The sequence below is a fragment of the Arvicola amphibius genome, chromosome 2 (genome assembly GCF_903992535.2).
Source record: "Arvicola amphibius chromosome 2, mArvAmp1.2, whole genome shotgun sequence".
Classification (NCBI taxonomy): Eukaryota; Metazoa; Chordata; class Mammalia; order Rodentia; family Cricetidae; genus Arvicola; species Arvicola amphibius.
The window spans coordinates 51,788,265-51,810,315 of record NC_052048.2 but is presented as its reverse complement, the minus strand read 5'-3'; the positions used below and the strand labels follow the sequence as shown (position 1 = coordinate 51,810,315).

General features: G+C 40.9%; 2 protein-coding genes across 2 annotated transcripts in view; one reads left to right on the top strand and one right to left on the bottom strand.

The window, feature by feature from the left end:
• The window catches only part of Tafa1 (TAFA chemokine like family member 1), a 524,958-nt gene that overhangs the window by 52,658 nt on the left and 450,249 nt on the right, over positions 1-22,051 (top strand). The window lies entirely within an intron of this gene.
• On the bottom strand, positions 2,656-3,960 carry LOC119807538 (nuclear pore complex protein Nup50-like). Its single transcript, XM_038319547.1, has one exon. The coding sequence runs from the start codon at positions 3,958-3,960 to the stop codon at positions 2,656-2,658; it is 1,305 nt and encodes a 434-aa protein (XP_038175475.1).

The following is a 22,051-nucleotide window of genomic DNA, read 5'->3' as shown; positions in this document are numbered from 1 at the left end:
AAAAAAAAAAACGAGTCTAGCTGGTGGCTAGGGAGGTCATAGGTCCGAGGGGAGAATCTACTACTAATGCTTTGCTAACTGGACAGTGTCAAACTGCCTTCTCAATTTGCTCTTTGACAATTTAATACAAGTATATAACACATTTGAGTTGCTCTCATCCCTACCCTTTTATCTCTCACTCACTCATGTCAACGCTCTTTCCTCTTTAAGTTTGTTTCCCTTGTCTTCACATCTGCTAGTTTTATGTCCACACTGAGTTTAATCAGGATAATATGTGACCATTGGTTTGCAACTATTCGTTGGAATTTGGTGGAGTCACGGGTCAGTATACAACTCAAGACATTGACTTCCCTTTCCCAGAATCTAGCCATAGCCAATAGCTTAGTATGGGAGAGTAGGAGCCCATGAGTTCCTCTCCCATTTGTGACTAATTTTCTTTTACTGCCTCAGTGCTGATTGCTCAGCTCCCTTGAGTTCATGGTTGCCATGGTTGTGTCATCCCTAACTGATTGTAGTGAATAGTTCTCCAGGCTCTTCATGCTTCCTGTCCTCTCTAGCATGGCATTGTTCATAGAAGATTCGTTTTGCAGAGGACAGACTCACAAACGGTCAAAATGTGAACACTAAGTGACTATGGAATGATTACCTCTAAACAGGACATCTTTATTGCCTGCTCTGAGGTTCATGAGACATCATAAACATGGGGGCAGAAAGAAGATAAGAGCCATAAGATGGGGATAAGTGATGGGGAACACTGTCTTCTAGACGAAGACAACCAATGTGTTCATGTATTCACTGTATCTGTGTCCACCTGCACTATACCTACACCAGATTGGGTCTATTACCATTTCATCATGCCGTGGGAGGGGCTTCAGAGGCTCCACTCCTCATCTAGAGACTGTGGGCTGTTAATGAGTTCTGGGGGAGGGTTATCACTTTCTTCAGTGGTATGGTCATTTATAAGTTGCCTACAGTCTAGAATATTAGCCCCCAACTCATGCTCATTTAAGTAACCGTAATAGAACTCAGTGACCTACACTCACTGTCTCCCCACCACCAACACAGGACATCAAAGCACAAGGGGGAAGAAGAAAGGGTTCAGTAGAAGACAGAGTGGGGTAAGAGGGTAATGAGGCATAAAAGTGACAGAAACCCACATATATTTGTGGAACTGTCAAAAAATCAAATGCGTCTCAATAGGCCCCTTCAACCCCTCTTTTGACAACCACCTTTCACCTGACCATCAGCAGGTTTCCATGGCTACTGTGAGACTTCTAATGTTCACATGAAGCTTATCCACCTGCTGGCAGCCCATGTAGAAGCCTGTGATGATTAAAGAAGGGTATTCTCTGAGAAGAGGCACACTACAACCAAGATGTGGGGTTTTGATCAGGAGGTCTTGCACGGTGGTTCCCAACCAAGGCACTCTTATAAAGTATCTTTGAAAGTTGACTAGTTAGTTAGCTTTGCCTCCTGGCTTCATATCTTCTCTGGTCAGCTCCATTCATCTTTCCTGTCAATCTGATCAATTATTCATCTATCATTCCCATGGTGTGTCTGACACAATATTGAACGACACAGTTTTTCCTATCTGGTTCACTTTTTGATGCTGCTCTACTGTTAATGGCTAATTTTGAAACGATGAGTCATGGCTCACACAGATATAATAAATGGCTCTCAAAGATTTGATTCCACATCTAGTGGGATAATAATGTTTTACAGTTGGTTTGAATGAGAATTGGACTTACAAAGAATGTCACTGTCCGTCAGGGGTACTTACTTTTGTGGGCAGAAACCATTCACCTTGATTTGGATAGGAGATATTTATGAAAACAGAATCAGAGTAGTGGTCCTCAACCTGTGGGTCACAACCCCTTTGGGGGTTGGTTAAATGACCCTTTCACAGGGGTTATCTAAGACCATCAGAAAACACAGATATTTGCATCATGATTGATAGTAGTAGCAAAATTGCAGTTCTGAAACTGTAATGAAAATAACTTTATGTCTGGGGGTCACCACAACATGAGGAACTGGCTTAAAGGACTGCATTAGGCAGGTGGAGAACCACTGCTCTGGAAGGGCTGGTAAGCGTTAGACAGCACCCTACAGAAGCCATCCCAAGGGCTGCTAAACGTTAGACAGCACCCTACAGAAGCCATCCCTGACCTAGGACAAAGCCTTCGGCACTTTCAGCACTAGCATAGATAGCCACTGCAGTTAGGCCAAGAATGCAGGCAGCCACACTGTGGTGTGGAAGACAGTGGCCCTACAAGTAGGCAATCTTCTAGGAGATGAAGTCAAGGGGGGGGGGTGTCTCATTCTAAACTGTTTAAAATATCCCCCCATAGATGCGATACTTACTTTTTTCCCTAAGAAATCACCTGTACTTAATTTACTCAGTAAATAAATATCAAAAAAATTCCAAAATCTTTTTATTCAAAAGTATTCTGCAATGTTAGGAGGCTCTTAAAAAGGGAGCACACTTTCTCCACACTCAACTGAACACTGGCATTTTTGTTGACCTTCCTTTTCCACACAAAATTTTTGTTATATGAAAGTTCTTAGTGTGTCATAAGCAAAAACAGATGAAAAACTACGGTTTGGGGGCCAGAGGGAAAAGCAGGAAGTTGGCAGGCTCCCCAGTGGAATCTGTGTTCACGCCCCCCTTCTCTGCAGTAAAATTTTGTGCAGCTCGTCAGCATCCTTGCTTGTCTTCACCCGAATCAGCACAGTGACCTCGGTGGTGGCATTCTTCTTATCAAGCGGTGGATCGGGCACACAGGCAATGAGGACGTTATTCTTCCCCATTCGGGTACATGGCATATTGGGAGGAATCAGAATGTTCAGGAGGATGTTGCCTGACTTGCTATCCTGCACTAGGAGCCGCGTCTTCTCATTGGCTCTGACTTTCAAATGCAGTACGCCCACACCTTTTTCTTTAAATTCATTGTCTTTCTTGTAAAATAGTCTGCATTTTTTGGAGTAGAAAACGCCCTCCTCCTTCCCTTCCATGAGGACCGTCTTGGGTGGCTCGTCCCGCTTGCTTTTGCACTCGTCGCTGCAGTTTTGTTCTGGACTCTCTTTTGCGGACGCTGGTTTCCTCTGGGTGGTACCTTTACCAGTCATGCTGGAGCTTCTGGTGGATGGTGAAACCCCATTCATGGGACCAGAGCTTAAGGAACCCCAAACTGGGCTTTCCGTGTTCTTGCCAAAGCTACATGAGGCACTACTTGCTCCTTGGTATGGGTCCGCTTTGTTTTCAGCGATAAACTCTGTCTTTTCAGATGTAACCGACTCTGCCTGTAGTTCTGCAGCAACATCTTGGGAAGGAGGCTGCATCCCAACCCAGCCCCTGTTGGGCTCTCTTTCCGAAAAACAGCCGCAGCTGCTATGGAGCTGCTTTTCGATGGCGACTAAGTATTTCTCGTACTGTTTAAACACAGGCGTCAGATCACAGAACGGGTTCGCGTCCACGTGCTTCACTATCCAGTCCCGGACAGAGCAATTCAGGCCGGTCAACTGCCTGTGGTAGACACTCCCAGCGTAGGCTTGACTGAAACTAAGGCCGAAGGAGGCAGGATGCTGACTGTGACCAGTAGGCTGGGGACCTGAGAGCTGATCATGGTCCAAAGAAGTGGGGCCATCCACAGTAACAGAACCCAGGGCTGCCTTGGGCTGTGCTGTGGCCCTGACGGTGTTCTTTCTGGTTGTTGGTCCTTCCCGAGGCTTCTCTCCGGGACCACCGCTAAATTCTCCTCCTCCTGAGGACACAACCAAATCCTTAATCCCTTTGGAAGTCCCTCCACCATCTGGCTGGAGTCTGGCGTGTCTCCGCTTAGCTCTCTTTATGGTTCTGTTCCTCAGGACATCCTGACTGGCCAGTGAGAATGTTCCCTCCTCTTCAGCATCTTGATGCCAGCTCCTGCCTGTAACTTCCTTCTTGGCATTTTTTTTGGCCATATATGTTGACTGTTTCTCAGGGTTCCCGCAGCTCTCCGTGGGTCCTGAGAGCTGTCTTTATCAGGAGCCTGGAGAGATTTGGTTGTCAGCAAATCTGGGGGCTTGAAAACATGTTCATAGCCCTCCTCCGTGTCCCGCACTGAGCGAAGGGACTTCTGGGCCTGATACCACTTGGGGAACGGCAACCACACAGCGCGCTCCAGACTAGAATCTCGGGGCTATTTAAATTTTAACGGACCTTATTCAGAACCTTGGTCTGTATGCCCGAGTAACTGGATATTCAAGAGGAAAACAAATGAAATCTACGGTTTCTTTTTCTAATATGAATGAAAACACCGCATCTGCCTTTTAGGCTGCTTCACCTTCTTGTACTTATCCTCCCTAATTTTACTGTTCACTTTTAAGGGTCATGTGTGTAGTGATCTTCTGTTTTTACCAAGGCAATAATAGGTTCCTGGCCCTCAATGAACGCCCACAACTATAGATATCACCGATCTAAGTTTATATGCACATGTATGTGTGTATGCATGCACATGTATAGGTAAATATAAGCCATGGTTTCTTCTGTATAAATACCCCTTAAAATAGTTTTGAATCAGGTTTAAGATACCAACAAGAGCACTAAAACATAATGCACCTTTACGAAGTTATTTGAAACTCATCGGGTATTTATTTCTAGAATTTTCCATTTAGTATTTCTAGAGCACATTTAACTGCTTATAGGTGAAACCATAGATGGGGAAACTTCATTTTAGAGAGGGCTACCGCGTCACTCTCCTGTCCAGCCAGCTGTCGCATCTGCCTTTGCTATTTATTGCGTAACAGTTTATTTCTTCACAATTTGTGCGCTGTAGATTCACTCTAACGATTGGCGAAGCTTCCAGAAAAGCAGAGTCATCTTAAATAGTAAAAATCACTATAAAATAAGTTTGTATTTTAAAAATATCAAAATAGCCACCAGAGACACCTGAACTCTTTTGCATTCCCTCTAACTTATTTGGTAGTGAAACCAACTTGATTATACCAGGGACTAGTAAACTATGCCTTGTGGCCTGGCATGTGATTACAAATAAAGTTTTATTGAAATGCATCTACATTCATTACATATTGTCCGCAGCTGATTTTACACAACAACAGAGATAAATAGTTCCAACAGACCTGAGTTCCCTGTGAAACCTAAACTACTTAATAGCCATTATTTTATAGGCAAAAGTTGTCACCCTGTGAGTTATGGCAACGGTTACAGTTTATGTTATTTGCTTTTTATTCATTCAGTCAACACATATTTAATGTAGCCACTAACGTCCAGACTGTGTCTTAAAATATTAAGATTATCAAATTCTTAATCTGACACGAGTGTGCTTCTTTTGGTGAGGACAAATGATACTTATTGATCTTAGTGTTGAGATTTTTATCTCCATGTCTTGGTTTGAGTTTTCCTGCAACCGTGCCATCAGGCAAAGATTTGGGTTCAAGAACTTTCATTGGGTGAAAAACAAAACATCAAGCAAACACAATCTCAGGAACTGAAAGAATGGATGGAAAGGCAGTTGGCTCACTGACAAACCACCTATCATCCTTTGTGACGAGGTTAGGACCTCTATTGATAAGCCTGGAAAACGTGTAAAGTTCATCATCAGAGATGGCCCACCTAAGTGGGGCAGGTGGGAATATTTCTTTCCCAGCTTTAAACTGTCGGTTGAAAGCTCCACATGAGTTGGAGGACAGAGGATGGGAGAGTCCATTTCTGTTCACATAGTTGTGAAAAGCCATTTTTGAATAATTTGTATTTCATGATACAGAGTTGATACTGTCCTTGTGAAGTTATGTTGAAACTTGATCTTGGTAATCTAACCATATAGTAAACCTTGAAGACAGCAGTGTGGTCATCTTTCACACTTTCTCATGGGTCAAACTTCTATTCAGTTTTTAAGCAGGAAGAGGTAGCTATGTTTGTCTCTATAATATCACATCTCCCAAGCTCTTCCCTCCCACCAGTTTCTATTCTGATCTCTCACCTGAAGAAAATGAGAGTCTCCTTTTATATAGTAGTTTAAACCTGATGGCTCTCTTTCTTGCCCTGACTTGGTATTCAAAGCACCTTATTCTGTTATTTCCTTCTTTCTTCTCATGGATGACACTTGGACTACTCTGGAATTCCACAATCCTTCCAATGCTCATTGCCATGATCTTTCTCAGGGGCCAGAGAGCTTGCACAAACCACTGTATCCACCTCCAGCTATGCCCCAAGCCATGTTACCTCAACAGAGTCCTGGCAATTCTGATAACATAGCATACACATGGTCTAACCAGAATGATCAATTTTGACTTTTCTAAGGTTAATTATGCAAAATTCCCTGCCATGTATATGTGATGTGTTTGTGTGCGTATTTGCATGTGTCTTAGAGTACTTGTTTGTGGAGATGGAAAGTTGACATCTTGGATCTACTAGGCTTATTTTTCACATTATTTAACAAGACAGAGCATATCCCTGAACTTCCTGGAGATCATCTATTCTGGCTAGTTGCTAGGCAACTTGCTCTGGGGTTCTCCTGTCTCTGCCTTCCAAGTGCTGATATGCCAGACATCTGCCATGCCTGCCCAGCTTTAAGTGAGTTCTGTAACATGAGGGCTGGGCTGCTTGGGGTTTCTGTCCCCTCCAGTTCCCCAGCCATTTAGTCCCAGAGAAAATCACACAGAGATCTTCATAAGTTATAAAACTGATTGGCCCATTAGCTCAGACTACTTATTAGCTCTTGTAACTTATATTAACCCATTATTCTTATCTATATTAGCCACATGGCTCGGTACCTTTCTCAGCGGGCCAGCACACATCTTGCTTCTTCGGTGATCTGGGCAGAACTGGCTTCCTGCTTCCCAGAATTCTCCTATTCTTATTGCACCACCTGTCTCTTTTCCCGCCTATACTTCCTGCCTGGCTATCAGCCAATCAGTGTTTATTTAAGATATGATTGACAGAATACAGACAATTCTCCTACACCAGAGTTCTAGAGGTCTGAACTTTAATCCCCAGGCTTGCAAAGCAAGTATTCTACACACTGAACCATCTCCTCACCTCCTTCAAGGATCAATTCTAAAGATGCCTTTCTTGGGGCTGGTAAGGGCTCAGCAAGTAAAGGCATTTGTTGCCTAGCCTGACAAACCTGAGTTCAATACCATCAATATTGGGGATACACATGGTGGAAAGAGAGATATGCTCCTGTAAGCTGTCTTTTGATTGCCACATATCCACACACTTATGTGTGTATGTGTGCATATTTGATGCTTCCTAAAAGGATAACCTTTACTAAGGCTTTAGTTTACAATTGAAGTGTCTAGTTCATTCTTGTTTTCCCAAGACTTTCTTATGGAAAGTGTTATATCTCCCCACAAAACCAAAACCAAACAAACAAAGTACAAGATTAAACTCAAACCAAATGAGAGAAGGAAAACTTCTCAGTTTCAGATAAATTTGTGCTGCTTTTATTTGTACAATCTTGGTTTGAAATTTCTTAATTCACTTTCCTTGACCCCTCTAATTCCAAATGTATTGGTGCCAAGAGCATATGCTAGGGTGAAATTCATCTCAATTTACCTAGAAAACACAGGAGGACGTACTAGTTTGAAACAATGGAGGTAAAACAGCTGGAGGAAGACATTAATGTATCATAGTAAGCAGTGAATGCTTAATCCCATGAGAAACTGAGAACTAGGGGGAAGTATAAACTTCCTTAAATTCCCAATACTGAACAAAGGTATTGGGAATTAGCAAATTTCTAAGTCACTGGTTAACAGTTCTTCCCAGGCAGCATTAAATTCTAGGTATTTTCAGTTATCTGACCTTGGCCAGGGTGACTTGAATTGAGTTCCAGTATAAAAAACATTATGTGGTCCAGGAAGCCCCTGTTGGAAATTTGCAAGAGTCATTTAAGGAGGTTTGATGACGTTAAGCAGCACTTATCACCCATGAGCCCTTGTTTGTACTCAGATCCACTTGTAGCTCAGGTTAAGCTGATTTCATCATCACAAAGGAATTTTTCATTGTCCCTAGTTTATAGTAAGATGCTTAATGATAAAAAGGTATAAACATGGTAATTATAACTGCCCTGAAACCAATTTCCTCTAATACTCATCTTTGAATCCTGTTACCCCTGGCCAATGGTTCTCTTCCCTGAGTGAGGACAAACCTGTCTTTTCTTAGATCAGAATCAGTGGATCTTCCACAACCTACAAAAGGAACACAAGCTAGAAACTGCACTCTGCAGGTTGTTGTGGGAGAGCTCAAATGCTATCTGTGGTTTATAATTTCACTATCTGTTTTATGGGCTAGTTCCCATTATATAAAGCAGAGCTCCAATAGCCACCAAAGCCAGCTTTCTGCATCAGCATTGGAAAGAGGTAACACTGTGTATCTTCCTTACCTCCTGTGACTGACAGCTTGATTCACTAAGTTAGTGAGAAAATATCAAGTTCGCACTCTCATTTAAACATAAATCTATGTGCATCAAATATGGGAGGATGGAAAAATTTGTTTTGATATTAGAAACAATTTTTATATAGTTTTATACTTGATATTTTCAAAGTGTGATAGACAAAACATTGTGTCTAGCCAAAGACATTCCTTCTGCAACCCCAGGGCAGATCCTGTGATTACCATATTTTACCAAATTGCAAAGTGAACTTTCTTCCTTTGAGAAAGAAAAGCTCCTGGTATATGTGCATGGACTAGGTAAACCAGAGCAATTACAATGGCCTTACTATTGAATGAGTTAATGATCATTCAGCATCAGGACAGGACATACAACGACAGAAGCATTGGCTCTGTGATAATTTGAAGATGGAGGAGAATCCAGAGAGATCAAGGAGCAGATTCTCTCTTGGGACCTTCAGAAAGAATGTGACCCTAACAGCACAATGATTCTTGTCTCTGAAGATCCATTCTGTGTGCCTAATTGCTGTGGGAAAAAGCTCTGTCCACTGTAAGGATTTGTCACTCATATTAGTTTAATAAAATTCTGATTATCCAGTAACCAGGCAGGAAGTATAGGTGGGGTGACCAAACTAAGAAAATTCTGGAAAAAGGAAAGGTAGAGAGTCAGTCACAAAACTGATGCAGAGGAAGCAAGATGAGAATGCCTCACTGTAAAAAGGTATCAAGTCATATGGGTAAACATAGACAAGAAATATGGCTTACTTTAAGTTGTAAGAGCTAGTTAGTAATAAGCCTGAGTTAAGAGACCAAACAGTTTATAAATTATATAGGCCTCTGTATGTTTCTTTGGGACTGAACAGCTGCAGAGCCATGTGGGACAGAAACTTCCCTCTATACCTAATCTCCAGAACTATAGAATAATATGTTTATGTTTTAAACCATTGAATATGGTAGGTTTTTTTTGATGATTGTGGTGGTTTAAATAAGTAATGTCTCCCATAGTCTCAGACATTTGAATTCTTGATTCCCAGTTGTTGATACTATTTGAGGAAGCTTAGGAGTTAAGGCCTTGTTGGAAGAAGCATATCACTGGAGGGAAGCATTAGGAGTTTGAAGGTTTTATTTTTGAGTGTACTCTCTATTTTGTACTTTTGGTTCAAGATATGAGCGCCCAGCTTCCTGCTCCTGCTGCCATGTCTTTGCTTCACTTGAGTGGACTCTAACCCTCTGCAACCATAAGCTCATCTAAACTCTTTAAGTTGCTTTTGTCATAGTGTTTTCTCACAGCAACAGAAAAGTAATTAATATAGTCATGTAGCACCAATAAAAATATTCATTAGGGTATACATCATACATATTAATGGTAACATTGAGAACTATTTGTGTATAAATTATGATAAAGGTGCGAAAATATAGTTAATGAAATAACACTCCAGAGATCTATTACATATTCACTCTGTGACCTTCAGAAAGTTACTTAACCGCATTGAGCCTTGTTTCTTCATCAAGAAATGGTGATGATAATAGCATTATCTTAGATTGCTACGAACTTCAACCAAGATAACTTATAATGGATAGAATGCATTTTTCAGAGTTCCTGGCATATAGTAAAGGCTAAAACATTGACTTACTGCAACATGATGACTGCATCCCTCATTCACATGAACACTTCACATCTCACAAAGTATTGTCACCTGCACAGATATTACCCTTACTCTGTACTCTAGCTTTCTGATGTTGGGGCAGAAAGGATAAATGTTACCCCCAAAATTACAGAGTTAGTAAGTGGCAGAGGTGGGGTTTGAACTCAGGCAGTCTGACCTTATTTCCTTATCAAAGAAGGTAAAGAACACATGTCTAATAATTATAAACAAAGGACATATAAGTTTTGATAGCCAGAAGGGAAACTGCTGGAATAGTGCCACTAAAGAGCCCTGACCTTTGTGACAGCATGGGGCACTCATTATAGCTGCATCCCTATTTAAAACTATTTCTCATCCTTAGATTCAGCTGAGGTCTGAATGTGTTTAAAAAAATAAAAGGTGCATGTATACTGAAAACATATAGACTTTTATTGTTATTGTTATCTAAGCAATACAGTACACTATTTACTATGTATATTTACATGACACTTAATGTTATATGCAATCAAGAGATGCCATATTAAAGTACATAGGAATGTGTTTGAAGGCTACATGTATATATTATGCAGTTATATTATACATATAGGACTTGAACATTCAGCAATGTTGGTATAATGAAATATTTTTGTGCATAATATTGGTTATAAATAACCAAATTCAGCTGAAAAGCCCCATGGATAATCTTTATCTACTCTTTAATTGAGGCAAGTGCCATGCCTAACTAAATGAATTAAAGATTGAAATAAGGACTTTTGTGAAGTATACTAACTGGATTTACAGACTGGTAGACATTCTGATTTCAAGTGCCACGAGAGAGTGTAATTGCTTAAATTTGGGTGACTAAGTTGAAATTCTTAGTTACAAGTGAATCTGTCCCTGTCACTAGGATTATACTGTGTGCTGGTTATGTTTTGTTAACCTGACACAATGTAGGGTTATTTAGGTCTTGGTATTTGTCAAAGCAAGAGAGAGCAAACTAGGACATATTACTCAATGTTAGAACACTCACCTAGCACCCTCAAGACCTTGCTTTGGTCCTCAGCACCAAGACATAGACATACCACATACACACACACACACACACACACACACACACACAGACACACACACAGAGATACAGAGACACAACACACACACATAGACACCACACACAGAGAGACACATAACGCACACACAGACACATAAAACACACATAGACACAACACAGGCACACACACACATTCCCATGATTCTTTGAATGGAGTACAGTTATAGAAAATCTGCTGCTTAAATCTTATTCATTAACTATACAAGGCAATTGGCTTCCAATTCTTCCAGTAGCCAACCTGGAAAGGAAGAGATGTTTGTCTGGATGTCTTAATATTATCCTTAAACTCCCTCAGAAGTCTACATTTCAACAATGCATGGCATGGGTATGTGTCCATATTTGTATGTATGTATTATGTGTGTTTGTATGTATATGTGTATATGTATGCATATGTATATACTCTTTTAGAATCCTTTTCTTCCTTCAGAGATGTGACCTCCCTATGTGGCCAGTATCTGCCTATTTCCTGGCAGTGACTGTACTCTATCTACTATTGCACAACACATGAATAGCAGCCTCACCCACCACAACTTCATTACTATAGTTTTTCTATCAACTGCTACCAATGGAGAAATCACACACAGGCAGACCCTGAGTATACAGTGATCAGTGAAACTTCATTTTGAGACTCCAAGGTATTTGATTTTCTTTTAATAGTGTTTAAGGCCATGACATTTGAACTTGAAGAAATAAAGATAGACTGGTGTAATTTCAAGCAAAGAAACATATAGAGTGTGGGAGTATTCTATTCTAGATCATAATTGATATGCAAATGCTTTGCCAGGAATCTCGGCACTGAGATTTTATTGCAAGCTTATTTGCTCATGAATGGCATCACCCTGGGGTCCCATGAATGTAGAGACCCTGGTGTCTGCTGTGATGTGGGCTTAGTTTCCTGTTGAGCTGTGGCTCTTTCTAATGGATGTCAGGTACATATGCCTTAGGGGAAAGATAAAAGTGAAAAGGTGGGCTGGAGAGAGGCTGTTTAATTTTATTGAGCAATATTTCTCTTTTAAATGGACTCATGGATAATTCAATTAGCGAGCTTTTGATTGCTCTTTTTAGTGGACAGGCACTATATAATGGAAAGGTGGATTCTTTAAATTTTACCATCACAAGCCATCATGGTAAGGTGGATGGGTGAACTGTCTTAGTCACTGTATTATCGGTGTGAAGATACACCATGACCAAAGCAACTCTTATAAAGAAAAACATGTAATTTGGAGTTCACTTTCAGTTTCAGAGGCTTAGAGCATTATCATCATGGCTGAGAAAATGATGGCAGACAGGCATGGTGCTGGAGAAGTAACTGAGAGCTACATCCTGATCCCCAAGAAAAGAGAGATTGGGTGTGGCATGGGCTTCTGAAACTACAAAATCCACCCCCAGTGATATATTTCCTCCAACAAGGCCAAACCTCCTAAACCTTTCAACAGTTCCAATCCCTGGTGACTAACCATTCCAATATATGAGTCCATGGGGCCATTTTTATTCAAACCACCACAGACTTGATCAAGCACTGGCGTTGGCATGGGTTTCTCTTTGTACCAGGCGCATGGTCCTTTTCAATGTTTCACTTTCTCCTTGCTCTGACTCCCTCCCATGTATGTTTAGTTTATTCTCACACTCGTTTGAACAGAGTTGCTCCCTGGCCATGAACTTGACTTAAGCTGAGTGGACAGCAGCTACCAATAGCACTGTAAAACGCTTCCCAGTGGAAAGTGCCACAGCAGGCCACAGAGGTCTATCTGTACCATCCATGCTGTATGTAGCAGAACGCGCCATGCTAGGCCATGTTAGAGTCTGTCCCATCCAAGCTATAAAAAGATGAAAACAGGCAGTGGACTTTGAGAAGATTATTAAATGAATCTCACATCAAAATCTTAGTTTTGCATTTTGATTGTGAAAATGACATGAGTATAATTTTCTTTTGTAAAAAATGTGGTGATTGAATTCTTCTACCAAGAACTCTACCCTTAATGCAGTTGGTGTGCCCCAGGGAGGGTGGGAAGCAGACGCCTTGAGAGAGGGAGCTGGGTTGGCTGTGATGGAGTAGGAATCAGTGTTGGAACATGAAGTCCAAGGAGGAATCATGTTAGTGCTACAATGTTAGAAATGATCTGGGCAGCAGGAAGGACCTCATTGGAAGCTGAAGTATGGAAGTGCCTGAAGCTTGCTAAAAGGGGATTTCAGCCTGAACAACAGATGTAATTTACACAGGATAGAAGCACTAAGGATTATACAGTGTCATGAGAGAGGGGATTCTGAAGCAGAACAGATGTGTAAGTGAAGAGCAGAACTAGTTGGTGATGACAGTATATTCAGAGCACCCAGGAGAGCCTCTCATTTCAGAGAGTGAGATCATTTCTTCGCCAGGAAGGATCTTCAGGACAGAGGAGGAAGGGGAACAATAATGGACTCAGAGGGGTTTTGCCTTTTTTTGTTTTGTTTTGTTTTTTCAAGACAGGGTTTCTCTGTGGCTTTGGAGCCTGTCCTAGAACTTGCTCTGTAAACCAGGCTGGCCTTGAACTCACAGAGATCCACCTGCCTCTGCCTCCTGAGTGCTGGGATTAGAGGTGTGTGCCACCACTGCCCAGCTGATTTTTACCTGTTTGCTGTCTCTGACTTACTACTTATACTTATTAAAAATACTACTTATTCTTCATCAAAGACAGGGATATTTCTTTATGAGCATGTGAAGAAATGAACTTGGAAAAAACCCTCAGAATTAATGACCACATGTGATTCTTTTTGTTGGCAGGTTTCTTTTATATTATAGTTTATAAAAATGTTTAAAATGTGGAAATGATATCTCCAAAAGAGAATAGTGTCTTCTCTGAATTTACGATGGAAGTCTGTGTGAGCTACTCTTTTTTATCACTGGAGTAGAATATCAAAAATAAGTACTTTGAGCTAGGAAAGACTTGCTTTAACTCACCGTTTAAGGACATAGTCCATCCTGATAGGGAAGGCTAGTTGGTGGGTTGGAGGCAGGCTGTAGCAGTATGTGTGGGAGGTGGCTTGTTTACCTCTTGGTTTTCTCACAAGGAAGAAGGAACAAACCACTTTCAAGCAAGTCAGAGTATGACGGCTAACACTCAGTTTTCTATGGCTGGGGGGATTGAAGAGTAAGTAGAATCATTCATCATTCTGAAACAACAGACGTTAAGCTTTAAAAATTGAGGCCTTTCTGAAGATAAATTTCAACATCCAGAAACAGGGTAGAAGAGAGTTGGTGGGATGCTGCTGTATGGTTGGGTTTGCAGCAGTTAGAGCCACAGAAATGAAAACTGGCCATGCTGGGGCATAGACAAACAGCTGGGAGAGTATTATCTTCAAATGGGCAAATGAACGAGTGGTTAAACAAATGGACGAATGCACAGGGAAGGTAGCGGAGTCTGGGGAGGGTTCTTGTAGCTCTGTATTTATTCTCTGTTTATCAATTCATTTGTTTGCATTTGGGGCATACTTGGAGGATGGTGGAGGACACTGGGTGTCTTCAATCACTCTCCAGTTTATCTTTTTTTTAATTTAAAAAGATTTATTTGTTTTGCATTTGTACATGTATGTTCTGACTCCACGTATGTCTGCACATCATGCATGTGCGTGGTGCCAGTGGAGGTGAGAGAGGTTACTGATCTAATTCTATCATTTTCAGATAGGCTGAGTGACCAGCGAGCTCCCAAGATCCTTCTGTCTCTTTCCCCTTCCCTCAGTCATGGGGTTACAAGCACATGGGACCACACCTTGCTTTTATGTGAATGCTGGGGCTTTGAACTCAGGTCCTCGTATTTGCATTACAAGTTCTCGTACTTGCTGAGTGGTCTCCACAGCCAGTCTATTAGTTCTTGCAGGAAAAGTATCTTTTGAAGTGTTTCCTTTCAGCCTGACTGGTGACAGAAGAGCTACTCCCATCTCCCAGAGATATCCTCTGACTAAGCAAATCGGCCCAGAATTTCCTATTCCTTGAATGTGGGTTTTTGTGTTTATTAAAGTGAAGTGACTGTCATATTAAAGTAGAAAAGGAGTAGCTTCGCATGTAAATTATTTCTAAAGTTCATCTGCTGCTAAATGAGATGCAGTTCTCCTAAACTTAGAAATGCTTGATATAAATTATGACCTAATTAACATTTGCATGGTAATCCGGACTTCCTACAGCTTATTCTGCTAATTAGCACATGACAAATGAGCACACATTAATATTTTATTGTAACATAACTTGTCCAAGAAGGCTTCTTAATGCCTCTGAAAATATTTCACACTTTGTGTGTGTGTTTTTGTCATTTTCTGCCTGAGAAGTGTCTGATTATGGTTCTGTTATTATGTAATTTTAATAATAGAATTGCCTCACGTTGTAAATTTGACAAGATTGGACACATTTGCAAACTCTAGGAATCTCTATTTTCTTCATTTAAAGGCTTTTAATTCAATTTATGGGAAATAGCTGAGTTTTTGAGAAAATAAAATTGTGATGTGTACATTTCAGCTAGTGTGGCTTTCCCTGGTGGACCCTGAGGTGGGTCCCAAAGCCGTGCTTCACGAGGAAACCAAAACCCATCCAAGAAAACAGCATCACATGTAGGCCTAGCTTTGTACTAGGTAGGTGACTTCCTGTACGTTGTATTTGCAATTAATTAATTGTTTGTCATCTCTTATATAAATTGCTATGTGGGGGAGTTCAAGATAGCCTTTCTTTGGCCTGGAAGAGAGAATGGCTACCTCCATAGACACAATGTAATTGATTCGTCTGCCTTTGCAGTTTTTTACTGTTCTGATGGACTTCCCTTTTGTGTGACAGGGCCTTTTGTTTGTTTTACTTGGAATTTCTCTAGCATGACTGCAGAAAAAACAGAATGCATTTTTATCTGATCATACAAATCTTATCTGTGATTTTTTAAACTCCAAGAGAAGACTTTTCCAACTAGAATAAGAACCTTTACTGGAATGGATAAAGAATTCTGAGTTTCAAAGGCATCTTTCCGGGGTATCTAGTGAGCCACTGAGAAAATAGCTATCTTACCTGTTATAGGCAAAGAAGCTAAATAACTAGTCTTACATCCTATAGACGGATAAACTAAATAAATAGGCTCATATGTTCCCATATGCTTCTGACATTGTTCAGCAAGATTTCATGCCTAGTGCTTGATTTGTATCAATGGCTTCCCAAATCTCATACAGTCAAACCCCCTTCTCTCATAGAAAGTACGAGGGAGCCCACAAGTATGGTGGAGAGCACAAACTAGTAATGGAGAACCATGTGAGTGCTTCATTTAACGCTAGGAATTGGTATGTATGCCCAAAGAAATATAGATGTAGATTTATGATAGATATGTATGTGTCAATCATCTTTCTACACATCTCTTTATTTATATTAGCTTCAAATTATATACAACCAAGGGTTTGGACATCAGGTGGACAAAACAGACTGTACTGTCACAAATAATGTGTTATGCTACTACTTTAAATTTGGAAATTACATTGACTTTAATTGTAAATTGCTAAATGCAGTTTCTACCAATTAAGCCACCTTCATTCTCTTCTTCCTTATATCCTCCTCTGCATCCCTTCCTTTCTCCCTTCCTCATTTCTCCCTGCCTTCCTTCCTTTTCATTTAGTAAGTATTCGCTAGTTGACAGGTAGTAGATGTGATGACGAAAATCTGAATGAGACTGTGTCCTTGCTGTGCAGGAATGGCAGAAGGGAAGATGTATGAACAGTTTGGGCAGCTAGAAGGAATAATTCTTTTTAATGAAACAGCTCTGAAATGTTTCGATAGGACTGGGAAGATAGTGTGGTTGTGCTTTGGGGTCTTCATCACAATTCCTATGGCTTCCTTTAACTTTACTGTTCTTGTCATTCCTCACTGGTTGCAGTGTCATCAGTAACCAAGGACAGCAAGCCATGGTTGACCTTTTGGCTCTGATGGAGACAGGGAAATAATTAACACTCCTGTCTTACTTCAGTCATAACATTTCCCATCAGCTATTAGATGACAGATAAACTAAATTACTAGTCTCAGTATGTGATGCACATAAAATTAGAAATGCAACAAGAAGGATTTTGTTGTACATTAATATAACATGTCATTTTACTAGAAACCAATTATGAGTGAGTACATCCCATGTTCATCTTTTTGCGTCTGGGTTGCCTCACTCAGAATAGTGTTTTCTATTTCCATCCATTTGCATGCAAAATTCAAGATGTCATTGTTTTTTTACCGCAGAGTAGTACTCTAATACATATATATATATATATATATATATATATATATATATATATATATATATGTTCCATACTTTCTTCATCCATTCTTCCACTGAAGGGCATCTAGGTTGTTTCCTGGTTCTGGCTATTACGAATAATGCTGCTATGAATGTAGTTGAACAAATGCTTTTGTAATATGGTAGGGCATCTCTTGGATATATTCCCAAGAGTGGTATTGCTGGGTCCTGGGGTAGGTTGATCCCGAATTTCCTGAGAAACCGCCACACTGCTTTCAAAAGTGGTTGCACAAGTGTGCATTCCCAGCAGCAATGGATGAGTGTACCCCTTACCCCACAACCTCTCCAGCAAAGGTTATTATTGGTGTTTTGGATTTTAGCCAATCTGACAGGTGTAAGATGGTATCTCAAAGTTGTTTTGATTTGCATTTCCCTGATCGCTAAGGAGGTTGAGCATGACCTTAAGTGTCTTTTGGCCATTTGAACTTCTTCTGTTGAAAATTCTTTGCTCAGTTCAGTACCCCATTTTTTAATTGGGTTAATTAGCATTTTAAAGTCTAGTTTCTTGAGTTCTTTATATATTTTGGAGATCAGACCTTTGTCTGTTGCGGGGTTGGTGAAGATCTTCTCCCAGTCAGTAGGTTGCCTTTTTGTCTTACTGACAGTGTCCTTTGCTTTACAGAAGCTTCTCAGTTTTAGGAGGTCCCATTTATTCAACGTTGCCCTTAATGTCTGTGCTGCTGGGGTTATAAGTAGGAAGCGGTCTCCTGTGCCCATATGTTGTAGAGTACTTCCCACTTTCTCTTCTGTCAGGTTCAGTGTGTACTCACTCATAATTGGTATCTAGCCATAACTAAAGGACATTGAGCCTATTATTCGTGATCCTAGAGAAGCTAAGTAAGAAGAACCTTCATCTGGCGATGGATGGAGATAGAGACAGAGCCCTACATTGGAGCACTAGACTGAGCTCCCAAGGTCCAAAGGAGGAGCAGAAGGAGGGAGAACATGAGCAAGGAAGTCAGGACCATGAGGAGTGCACCCACCCACGGAGATGATGGGGCTGATGTAATGGAAGCTCACCAAGGCCAGCTGGACTGGGACTGAAAAAGCATGGGATAAAACCAGACTCCCAGAACATGGAGGACAATGAGGGCTGCTGAGAAGCCAAGGACAATGGCACTGGGTTTTGATGCTGCTGCATGTACTGGCTTTGGAGGGGTCTAGCCTGTGTGGATGCTCACCTTCCTAGACCTAAATGGAGGGGGAAGGACCGTGGACTTCCCACAGGGCAGGGAACCCTTACTGCTCTTTGAGCTGGAGAGGGAGGGGGAGGGGAGTGGGGAAAGAGGGAGGGAAATGGGAGGTGGGGAGGAGGCAGAAATTTTTAATTAAAAAATTAAAAAAAAGCATATCATTTTACCCAGAAAAGATGTATCAGTTGGGACTGGCCTCCACAATTCTGCATTTTGGTTGGTTGTGGTTTTATGTGATGGTCTCTATCTGTGGCAAAGAGAAGTTTCCTTGATGAGGGGTGAGACTACACTTATCTGTGGCTATAAGAACAAATATTTAGAATATAATTTAGAGATTATGCTGGCTGAGTAAGTGGTAGTTGTTAAGTTTCCATGTAAGATCCATGGCTTCATTAACCTTAGTTGGCTAGGTGTCCAGTACCAAGTGTGATTTCCCTTTTGCTGTACAGGTCTTAAACTCAACTACAGAGCCATTGGTTAATGCCAAAGTATATATAACACTGCCTTACCCTTAGGGTTGTACCACACTAGTCATTGTTGCTGTTCATAGGCACCAAACTTGGGTAGCACTGTTGGTGGCTTCTCTTCTTTGAAAGATTGTATGACACTTTCTGGTACCATGAGAGCAGGCTTCCATGAAAAACTTTAATGTATAGACTTTCTTACAGGGCTTTTCATATAGGACTTTCTTATGGACCTGCTCCAAAAATGACATTTCTATACAGTTTAGATTAATCCCTTTTGTTTATAATCACTGGATTTTAATGTTGTCCCGAGGCTTGAGACTTCATAGTACAACCATGCTGATGACTCTAAGCTTTTAAATCTTTAATCACCCTAATACCTGTGCTTGGGGTCATGTTACTTAAGTAGATGCCACTATTCTCAGGAATAGCATTGCTCAGATAACATATTTGTGTCTTTCCTTACCCTGTGGTTTACCTGAAACAAACCCCAAGAACATGAAACTGGAAATCACAAACTTCTTATTTCCTCCAAAATTATACTTTGACCAAAAAGAACTCGTGCATTATGGCTGTAACTAGACTGTTCACTTTCTCTCTCTCGCTCGCTCTCTTTCCTACCTTTTTTGAATCAAGAAGACAATTGTTAGGTAGTTATTTATTTTCTTGTACAACTATGCTTTTTTTGTGTAGGGACACATGTGCAGGTGTATGCACATGTATATAGAGACCACAGGTCAACTTCGAGTACCATTCCTTGGCATCATAACCTTGCTTTTTGAAACAGGCTCTCTGACTGATCTAGAACTCATCAATTTGGGTAGATCAAATTGTCTGGCCAGGGAACTCCAGGGATCCTCCTGTCTCTGCTTCTCTAGCACTGGGATTACAAATGCTAAGCTTTCTTACACGATTCTTGGAGACTGAACCCATGCCTTCATGCTTACCCAGCTTACGCTTTACCAACTGTATTAATGAATTTTATGTTGCTGTGACAAAACACCATGAACAAGGCAGCTTATCGAAGAAGGATTTAACGAGAAGGCGAGAGCTGATTGCAACAGAGTGAAGGCAAGGTGGCAGGAGCAGGAAGCTGAGGGTTCACATCTTGAGCTGCAATCACAAAACTGCAAGTGCACTGGGAATGGCCCAAGGTTTGGAATCTTCACACTCCTCCCCCAGGGATGTGCTTCCAACCAGGGCACACCTCTCAAACAGCATCACCAACCAGGGATCACATATTCAAACACCTGACCCTTTGGGGGGCAGTGTATTAAAGCCACTACACTGACTTATCTCCTCAGCTCGGAGGGTTGATATGGTTTTGAGTATTCATTATGTAAGAAGCTGTGGATTATTCAGGACCATCCCTACCTTTTTCTCTTCAGTCCTCCATAGTGTTGAACACACAGTCTTTTTACAAAGATTGTCAGTACTGTAAGGTCTGGGTTCTTCCCTTGAATCAGTATGTATAGAGTGCTATGTCAAATTCTGGAATTGGAGTACTTCTGAGAGAGGGAGTAACATATATATTCATACATATATGTTTTCACATATATGGAATGATCCATTGAAGGTGACACTGGGACAATGGGAACTAACATGTATATGAACCATTATAGAATTGCCTCTGGGATGAAATTAAGAGGTCTGTGTCAACTAGTAATTATATCTTGATAAGGGGAGTGGTGGAGTGATGGGAGGAAATTAAGGAACATTTCTGAGAGATGGGTTCATGGAATATGCTTTAAAATTGTAGAGCCTGGGAAGCTGTGTTCCCATGCAACGACAGAGTTGTTAGCTTAGCCTGTCTGTACCTTAGATTTTTATCTCAAAAATGGTGCAGCCATGGCAAGGAATCAGTCAGTTAAAACCATAATTTGCTTAGAACATTATCCTAAATATTGTAAGCACTATTTGACACTCATTCTCATTATAATTCTGCTAGCAGAGGTTGTAATCCTTGAAATGAGGCTTAAGGAATGAGGAAGAGTCAGTCAGAAAGAGGACCAGATGTGGTAATAGCAGGTGGCTTTTGAAGCAGAGCTATGATCATGAGCAAAAGCACAGATGTGAGAAAATGCCTCATGTTGCTTGAGCATAAAGCACAGGATGGGAAGCTAGAGAACTGGGCTGAGGTCACAGCATAGCTCTTAATTTTGTATTATAAATTTTCGAGTGATGTGGCTGTATTCTCAAGATGAGAAAGAGCCTGATGTTTCAGCTATTATTAGGCTGAAAATGTGGAACATGGATTTGGATGGGTAAGACTACAGGCAGGGTGAGAAATTGGTCGGTCCTACAGGATTCCAGGTACAGGGGATGTATAGATAGAAGCAGGAGAAGGTTTTAATTCATACTGTGCTGTAAAATACTCAACTGGGTAATCTCTGAAGGGTCAAAGTTTATTTGGCCTGTGGTTTATGCAACTGCGACTTTCAAGAGCATGGCCTTGGCTTCTATCCTGCATGGAGTAAAGGTTTTCTAACTGCATGGTGGCATGGCTGAGGACATCCATGATGACACAATGCCAGTGTGCTAGCTCAAATCACATATCTCAACTCTTCTCCTTATACTACATCCACTAATGTCATCAGGAGCACCTCATACTACTGATTTCAGCTAAATAGCTGCCAAAGATCACTCTACTTCCAGATATCATTTGATGTAACGTAATTTTGAGGATTAAATTTCTAATACATGAGCGTTTGAGGTGACATTCAAACCGGAGTTGATGGATAAAAGGATATCCAGGAATGTCTAGGAGTGAGTGAAATTGATACATCATATTTTATTTTATTTATTCCTTCTCTCATAAACTATATCCCAACTGCAGCTTCCCTTCCCTCACTTCCTCTTCATCTGCCCTCCCTCCTCACCTCTTCCTCAGAGCCATTGGTTCTCCATTTCCACTCAGAAAAGAGCAGGTCTCCCAATTTTATGCTTAGATGAAAAACGGGAGTCACAGAAATAATTTTCTGGCCTTGGAAC

Bases quoted from the DNA above. Each gene is read 5' to 3' on its own strand.
- LOC119807538 (XM_038319547.1), bottom strand. From the start codon at position 3,960: ATGGCCAAAAAAAATGCCAAGAAGGAAGTTACAGGCAGGAGCTGGCAT.